Raw genomic sequence first — 9,108 nt, 5'->3', positions numbered from 1 at the left:
GAGTGCCCCAAAATGTTGCCATCTACCTTCAATTCGCCTTTGTTTTTTTATTGTCCACATACAAATCAAACCCTACTTGACAAGTTTTACAACCTTGACCCACCTCAGGGGAGTGGGAGAATATAATATACCTGCATGAATATTATAAGCACAGGAAACGTTATAGAATGTTTTTTCTTACTTTTTTTGAGTTTTATTAGTTCCATCAATTTTCAGAATTGAGTATATTACACCAGCTTAACTTAATTATATTCACCACTCCTATTTAAAATATTACATGCAATTACATGTCAACTACAAAGGCAACGGTTTTTGTACGCTGTTGCTATATGTCATAAAACCGTTGTCTAAACAAAAGGTAACGCCTTAGACTACCACAGTTAGAAAATTGTTGTCTATGACAAAAACAACGGTTTTTTAATATTAGACTACGATTTTTAGCCATTGTCGTTGGACAAAAATATTGTAGTGACTCAACCTTTATTGTTTAGATTTATACTGTTTAATTTATATTTATTTCAGTGTAAAAATTCACATTCCTATGTGACATATCATGTCTTTATATATGAAGTGCTATACATATATTCTTCTTATATACTAAAAGAATATGAATAGATTAAAATGGTGTTTTCACGTCAATGTTTCATAATATTAATGATGGTTTAGTAGAATAATGCTATATGTACCGATTTTTTGTTACAATGTACCCCAAAAAGTAGAATATTGCTATATATAAGCACTATTCATGTACAATTCACACCATATCAGTTTATACAATTTTTATCATTTGTTCCCATCACTTTAGTATGCGCACCATGTATTATCCAAATTCTTAACATGAATAGTTTTATGCAGTGACCACAGAATGTGTTTTATACCCTTTGAAAAGTCCTGCTATATAAAACATAAGGTGGATACTTTTATACACAGTCCATAGCATGAAACTGATGAAAGGGTCCTGGTTGTTTTGAGTACCTGCATATTTAGTCTGAACTCTGATAGTGCATAACAAAAGCATATTGGTTTTAAATCCTTATATATATATATATATATATATATAGAATCACTTTAACCTAAATACATACAATTTTATTTACATACTCACTTCACAACTTTCTCACCCCACAAGTATATTTATCTTTAATTTACTTTTTTTTATCTTATTTGTAAAGACACACTTAAAAAATATCATAAAAAATCAAAGGGTATATAAACGTACATTAAACATTACTCAAACCAAATATATAAATTCAACAATTGAAAATGAGAGTACTCCCACTTACACCTATATATCATTACTTCTTTGGCTAAGCATATAGGAGGGTTGGGAGTCAAAGAACCAAAACTTACAAATGGGTGATCCATTATCCTCATTCATTCATATATATATATATATATATATACACACAATTACTAAACCTTTTTCCTCCTCAATGATCAAAAAGCTTTTTCTCCCTATATATCCTATGGCTGAACTATTGGATTTTGTATCTAATACTATGTGCCTATTATGGTGGATCCAACAACCAGAAATGGAAGAACCAAAGAGCACAAGTTCAAGATGAAGGTGATGGTTCCATGATTTGATATATTTCCCTCTTGTTTGTTCATATATCTGTACACGGCACACAGGCTCAAGCCAGGCAAATTATTCATGAAGCCTATACTTTAATTTATCTAAGTATGTATTCCTGTTTCATTTTTTTTCTGAAACATATAGTAACTTATGTGGTTGTTCTTTAATTTCCTCAAGTTATTTATCTTTCTAAAATTCTGAGAAAAATATATATGTTACTCATATAGAATACTATAGTAGAAGGCTACTATAGTTTATGTAGAATTAACTTTACAAGAATATGATTCAGCTGTAGAAGCTATATATAGGTATTAATTAGTTTTAGTAATAAAAAATATTCATGTTTTGCCTCCTTTTTTGGGTGCATAATATGATGTGCTTCAATGAAGTTTCGGTTTTATTTGTCCCAGATGCAGTGAAGATTTTGGAAAGAACATGTTTCTATCTTTCCTTTGTTTTATACATATTGATGTGATTTTTCTGTATGGATCTTTGTTTCTTCTGGATGCTGATCTATATATAATGCTTCTATTTAATCAATCTCTTGCATATGAAAGAGATAGTAGTTAATTATTCTCATATAGAACGCTTCAATTTTTGTATTGATAATGAGATCATAATAACATCATTTTAGCAATTCAAACTTGTTGGAAATCAAATCTTTACTTTGTTTGTAGTTGAAAAAGGTCACTACTGCATAATTGTTTAAAAGGTTAAGAGCAAGAAACTAGAAAGACATGCAAAATTGAAAAATGGTGACTATTTTTAAGTTTTTTTTGTACCAGCAACCTCTTACTTTTTGAGTAAATAACTAATCACTTTCGGGATGTATGACTAACTCTCATAATAAGTGTCGCTCTCACGAATCAGGCTCTTAATATTTTAGTCATCCTATGAAACTTAAAATGACACTTCAGATTTAAGTTCATTCATGCAATAAAAATGAAATTTAAATAGAAAAAAATTGAGATGGAACATTTCTAGTGTGATATAGGATTTGGTAATGTGACTTGAATAGTAAAAAGACAGAGTTGAAGAGTTCTTAGTTACATATATTCCACCCGTCCAAATGGTATATATAATCTGATAATATACTAAATGATCAACTGAATGAAGTTCATGTAGCTAAATCACTTATTTCAAAGTGCTTCTATCCAGCTCAAAGATATTGTATTCCATGAAGGATCATGTGGTGCAATACAAAAAAGAAGAGCAAGGGATGAAGCTATTATATAACAGTACATAAAGAAATCCATGATTGTGGCTATGACTATATGGTTGTACATATATAAAACATAAATCACTAAGTGTACAACTATTGATTGAATAATCATACATGTGTATAGCCATATATCCACGATGTTTCTCTAATCGGGTTACTAATGGTATCTATTCACCTTTTGAGTAAGTTATTAATTTTGTTCGTGACTGTCTTTTTGAACAAATGTCGCTCATAAGAATTGAACTTTTGATCGTTTGGTCATCCTGAAAATCTAGTAAACCTTATACCACCATATCAACGCCTTAGGTTGTGGATCAGCATTTTATCATGAGTCATGCATGTAAAGCTGCTAATTATCAATTTTTGTATACCAATAATACACAATTCAAAAAAGAACTTCTGGGCCTAAAAGTATGCCCCATTAGCTTGAAGGCTTCCTCTTCTTCATTGTTGATTGTATTTTTATGAGAGAAAATTTGTTTTTTTATGTTTTTTGTAGAAAACTAAGATAATAATAATGATTGTTTTCATAAATCTAATCTGGTTAGTTAATGAAAAAGACAATGAGTAAAATGTAATGACTGTAATTATAATAAAGATAAAAGGGAAAAATAGCAAAATAATTATATAATATATATATATATATATATTTAATTTAAATAAACATATTATTTATAATTCTTAACATTTATGTTACAACTTTAAAAGACAATTAAAAAGAGAATACCAATTAAGTTAGGGAATATGTTATTGAATCTTTTAACAGCCCAATAGCATATCTTATTTCCCTCACCCCAGCACATACACTGGTTTAGAAGAAGTAAGATTATGATTCTGATTTTCCAAGTTAGGCACCCCTCAATGACAACGACTATTCAATTCTCTCTAAATCGCTTTCTAAGTTTCTATTAACATGGCCGTAATAATAGTAGTATATGCAATCATTCTCTCTTTATGCTATTATTACTATTCATCAATATTGCTCTTTAGGCTATTCATGTTTGACATTTTACCTAGTTTTAGTGTTCATACCTTCCAACAATCATCATTTCTACATTAGGACCCTCGTACCGACATAATGGATGTCATCATTCTACTAAATACTAATACACCGTGCGTGGATGAATAGGTAAATAAACAAGAGTTGGTAGCTTTAATTGTCATACAATGTACCCACCTAATTTTTATTAATTTAAAAAATAAAGTATATGCATCAAAACAATTAGGAATTGAGTAAGTGAAGTCTCAAATACGAACGAAAACGGGGCGGGACGGGCTCGGGTTTATGTTTATCTAACCTTGAACTAGGAATCTAAAACCCGAACTTGAATTAAGCAGAGTTGAAAGCAATTTACTATCTCCAAACTCGTCGTGTTTGGTAACACAAACCCAATGAAACCCACCTAAAACATGAATTTATATATATTAAATTTGTAATTTTATATATATTAATCGGGTTTGAGGTGAGTTCGGGGTAAGGTATCAATTATATCAAATATGAACTTGAAAGTTGAACTCGGGTAAAATTCAAACTCAATCACATCGAGTTTTCCCCATTATATTCGGGTTAAGTTCGGATAAATACTCATGGGTTCGATATTCATTGTCATACCTATTCTAATATAAATGAAAGAAGGGGTGAACTCATGCAAATGATGTTTTAAGGTTTTCTAGTTAAGGTGTTGTGGTGGGACACAGCAAATAATTTTTCTGTCCTTATGTCCCGAACCAATCAAATTTCACGAAATAATATTAAAATATTAATTTCTGTTTTTACAATTTTCATTTTTAAATGAATGGAACTTTCTCATTAGCTTAGGACATCACGTGAGACATGAATGAAAATATGTGATCCCATGTGTTGGTCCACTTAGTTTAAATACATTATTTTCACGAATCAGCCAATGACACATTGAATGTGGGGGTGGGGGTAACAAATAAGATAAACTCATTAAATTGAACAAATCCTATTTATAAAAGGGACTTCAAAATTAAAATAAAAACCAAAACAAGTTAATGGTTTACCAAACAGCAAATCAAGAGTACACACATCCATCTGTGAAGTTTCCCTTCCCTTTTTACACAAACAAACCATAAACATTTTGATCTTAAAAGTAAAAAAAGATAGATTCATACACATGACTTAGTTGTAAACTTGTAATGTAAGCTACTTGTATCATTGCATGATATTTCACTAGAGAAAAGAACCAAAACATCAAATTAGAATAGTCTTCAAGTTTCAGCAGAGGGAACAAGACCTCAAAAACTGCCTTTCATTTCATTGCTGAGTCAACTGGTATCTTCTCTTGTTTACTACCAACTGAAAACAATAACATTTCTTCAAATCTTAGATAACAAAAATGAATTTAATTCTATATATAAAAAAAAGAAAGAGAAATAATGAACTAGATATTATCATTTAAATCATAACATAATTCAAACTCACTGGTAAAAGCAGAAAGGTCAATACTCTTCAACACCCTCAGCCTTTTCACTGTTGATAGGAACATACTGCCAAGCATAGGTAGCCATTAGAAAAATAAACCATATACTATAAAAAATATTAACTACTATGTATTTGTATTAGCAGTGTCAAAAGCTTTAAATTAAAATTCACTGATATTCTAATATCTGTGCTTTTAATATTAGTATTTGTTAGAGAAGTAACAGTAAATGTTGATTTGTCCAATTATTATTGGGTGTTGCTTTTAGTGCATACCAATTAAACTCATAAGTCATAACTACGTACTTTTCTATACAAAAAAATTCAGAGTACCAAAGGGACAATGATACAAGATTTTTTATGTAAAAAACAGAGATGGCATGGCATATAGTGCTTAGGAGTTATTTTTATACCTATTGGCTAAAAAGTTGTGAGGTATAAATAAATAATAGCAATTGTTAAAGCACAAGGAATCTAACAAAATGAATGGTCCAGATTTTTGAATAGTAAAATGTTAGTAATAGATTAATAGGGATAGATAGGTCCTGAAACATGAAGAAATGGAATAAAATAATAGAGCATAAGATCCAGTGAGAAAAGATGCTTACTGCCATGGCACATCCCCAACAAGCATCCTGTCTCCTTCATTATCCTCATAAACAAGAGTATATTCTCCACTTCCATCCAATAAACCTGTAATAGCTTTCTCTTCCTCTTTCTTGTTGTCAACTCCACCACCAGAGGAATCTCTTTGAGCTGAACACAAGTTATAACAAAGTTCCACATTAGAACACACATGAACTAACATGAGCAAAAGAGTCAAAGGTTAACAAAAAATAACCTGCAAGCAGGCCTCTAAAAAGTTCATCAACTGCATAGGAGAGATTTTCATAGCTATAGTAAGCATTGAGGTCCACTTTTCTCCCAATTGGAACACCATCCATGTTGATTTTTACAAACAAACCTTTGCCACCACCACCACCATAGTTGTCTAAAGGTTTCTTACCAACAACCTTGTCATGTTGCTGCATAGAGGACTCAGGTTGTGGCTTAGAAGTGGTGCTGCTTGCAAGGTTCTTCCTGAAGGAACGAATTGGAGGCCAACCTACCACTGGACCAGGAGCATTCCTGTGTTTTCGTGGGGTCCATAAATAAAAAGTTAGGCATGAAAGTGAATAGTAAAGCCATTAATAAAGGAACCATTGTGGAAAGAAAAAAGAAAAACCATGGTGGGAATAAAGACCATAAAATTCCATAGCATAAACATCTAATCAATCAAATTCTCATATATAGTGGTTGCTTTTGTTTTACAATAATATTTGTTGTAAAAACATTTATGTATATTTTGAATGTTTATACTATATCTAAAATTTTATATTCAAAATAGAATAACTATAGTGTTTATTTAAACGGCCATGCATCCTCAATAAGAAGTTGGTCAGGGGTCCAACTAGATTTTATATTGACTAAAAGGTTAAGATTTGATTTCTGTGAATAACCTTTCGTTGAGATACATACACTTACACCAAAATACCAAGATGCAAAAATAGCCTTTCCCAGTGCAAGGATCATCTGTCCCATAATTTTTTTGTCTCCATCGATCAAACTTCATGAAATAATATTAAAATATTAATTTCTGTTTTTATAATTTTCTTTTTTTAAATGAATGAAATTTCGCTTGCGACACCAAGTGAAATATGAATAAGAATATATGATATCATCCTTCCCAATGAGAGGACAGAAATTAAAAACACAAGAGCCGGTGAAAGGAGACAGGAAGATAACGAATGCACATAATAAATGATAGATAGCATCAAAATTCAGATTTAGACATCTCTGAAAGAAAAGTATAACAGAACAAAACTAGCCACTAGTACATAGTACAAGGGGATCAAAGCATAAAATTGGACCTTACTTATTCAAAGTTTATAGAAAGCAACTAGCAATTATTAATGAAAATAAATACTGAATAGTTAATTCTTGTACTAAAAAAATGCAAGAAGGGTTTATAACACTAGATCTATTAGACAGATATACTGTAACAAGTAGAAAGAAACAAGAGAAGGTTGCATGGACCACACAAACATCAGAAACAACGTGACTCTCTATGAATGAATATCCTGTCTTAAAAGTTACAAAGCACAGATACAAACATAGGGAAAAAAGTTACAGTACCTTTTCTGAGAGGTGTTGGGAACAGCTGTATTAGCAGAAGAGGGAGAAGAGAATACTTTCTTCTCAGCAGCACCATTCTGCAACTCTACCACCTTAGGGGATGCATCATTATTTCCCATCACAAGAAATGATGAAGCTTTATTATTACCCTGATGGTGATGTTGGTGATGGTAACTTGTTGAAGAAGACCATGGAGAGGGTAAAATAGCCTTAGCTGAAGTGTCAGAAGTAGAAAGATTCTGATCTTGAAAACCATTGTTAGAGAAGTAACTTAGAGAGAGTAGAGACTCATCTCTTTCAGTACTAGTGTTGTTGATGTTTTTCATTTTATCTTCACACCAATCTTCACCACCAGGTGGACCAAGCTTGAGTTCAAGTTTCCTATCCACAGAGCATTTTCCTTCACCCTTGATCATGTTCCACTCCCTCTCATTTGAGATCAAATCCAAAAGCTGAGGAGAATCCTCATTTCTTGATCTCTCATCCATCATTTAAGCCACAAAAAACACTAATGCAAGAAAAACTCAAAAGGAAATGATATTGCTCTTTGTATTATTATTCTTCACCAAATATATGCAAGAAAATAACTTGAGTCAACCTAACTGGTTATAAAAAGCAACAAAACCAAAAGTTAGAGCAAAAAAATAGAACTTTATAAGCATAAAAGGAAGGGATAAGCACAAAATGAAACTATAAGAGAATATAAGTTCAGGACTACATACCCTTATTATAGAACTAAACACAGGTTAAGTCCATGAAATACCACATCATGTTGAAGTTGAGAGAATTAAAAAAAACAGCTTTTTTGAAACAAGCTTGAACCCTTTGAGATGTAAATCAAACAGCACCAGCCAGAATAAGATGCTACAATAATAAACCTTAAAAGGGTTTGTTTGTTGCACCTGAAATGAAAAAACTTGAATAATAATATGGACACAGCTCAAAAGAAACCCCACATAACCAAAGAGAAGGAAAAGGGCAAGAGGGAGCTATAATAGCATGGGATGGTAAATAAGCATTGCTTTAAGTCTTTTTATTTGCACGCTTAGTGGGGTGGGTTCACTACTCTCTCTCCTCTTTTTAAGTAGCAAAAAGAAAGAAAGAAACACAAGTGATAAATACAAGAGAGATTCTCTTATCATCTATCCCAACCCACCCAAGAACCCAAAACAGGAACAGGAATAGAGCATAAGACACGCAACCAGTTCTGTATGAAAATAACGTTTGGTTGTTTAGCACAGGAAGTAAAGCATGATGTTCTGTTCAGTGCTGAGTGCAGACCCTATAAAGATACTCTCTTCTTTCTCAACCTTTGCACACTCTACCTATCTATACCTTATAGCTCCTATCTTTGCCTTGTTATGCCTAAGAACCACTCTGCCCCTTTCTTAGTCCTATGTAAGAAAGTGACTTGTCTGATGTAATGCGATGTTTTCTCCTTATAATCACTCACTAAGCTCATTAATTTATAATCCCTTTTACTTTTTGTGTTTAGTCAGGGTGAAGTACTTAGTGCAAAATAATATTAACATTCTCTTTCCTGTTTTCAATCATATTTTCATCAAACATCAAGCATACCTACAAAATGTGTATTAAATCATGAGTTCATTCTCTTTTATTTTCTCATATTTTCCACCCATGACATACATATGCAAAATGATATTTTATCAATCATCTAATATATTAAGAGTT

At 31.7% G+C, this 9,108-nt stretch overlaps 1 protein-coding gene and 1 long non-coding RNA gene across 5 annotated transcripts; one reads left to right on the top strand and one right to left on the bottom strand.

Annotated features, from left to right (window-relative positions):
- LOC109358105 lies at window positions 1,262-2,219 on the top strand. The gene is made up of 2 exons (XR_002108910.1): window positions 1,262-1,681; window positions 1,987-2,219. It is a non-coding gene; the product is annotated as an uncharacterized LOC109358105 (long non-coding RNA).
- LOC109358747 (auxin-responsive protein IAA26-like) lies at window positions 4,749-8,559 on the bottom strand. Of its 4 annotated transcripts, XM_019603172.1 has the most exons (7): window positions 8,139-8,559; window positions 7,721-8,018; window positions 7,417-7,687; window positions 6,083-6,369; window positions 5,850-5,997; window positions 5,245-5,309; window positions 4,749-5,118 (listed from the first exon to the last, which is right to left on the bottom strand). In XM_019603172.1, exons 2-7 carry the CDS (start codon window positions 7,905-7,907, stop codon window positions 5,072-5,074), a joined length of 1,005 nt encoding a protein of 334 aa, XP_019458717.1. In that variant the 5' UTR covers window positions 7,908-8,018; window positions 8,139-8,559; the 3' UTR covers window positions 4,749-5,071. The 4 variants fall into 4 exon arrangements, with proteins under 4 accessions (XP_019458717.1, XP_019458715.1, XP_019458716.1 ...); XM_019603170.1 differs by having other exon boundaries at window positions 7,417-8,018; window positions 8,135-8,558; XM_019603171.1 differs by having other exon boundaries at window positions 7,417-7,988; window positions 8,137-8,558.

Source organism: Lupinus angustifolius, chromosome LG10, assembly GCF_001865875.1.
Source record: "Lupinus angustifolius cultivar Tanjil chromosome LG10, LupAngTanjil_v1.0, whole genome shotgun sequence".
In the NCBI taxonomy this organism is placed as follows: Eukaryota; Viridiplantae; Streptophyta; class Magnoliopsida; order Fabales; family Fabaceae; genus Lupinus; species Lupinus angustifolius.
The sequence above is the reverse complement of the archived record's forward strand: the minus strand, read 5'-3'. Positions and strand labels throughout refer to the sequence as shown.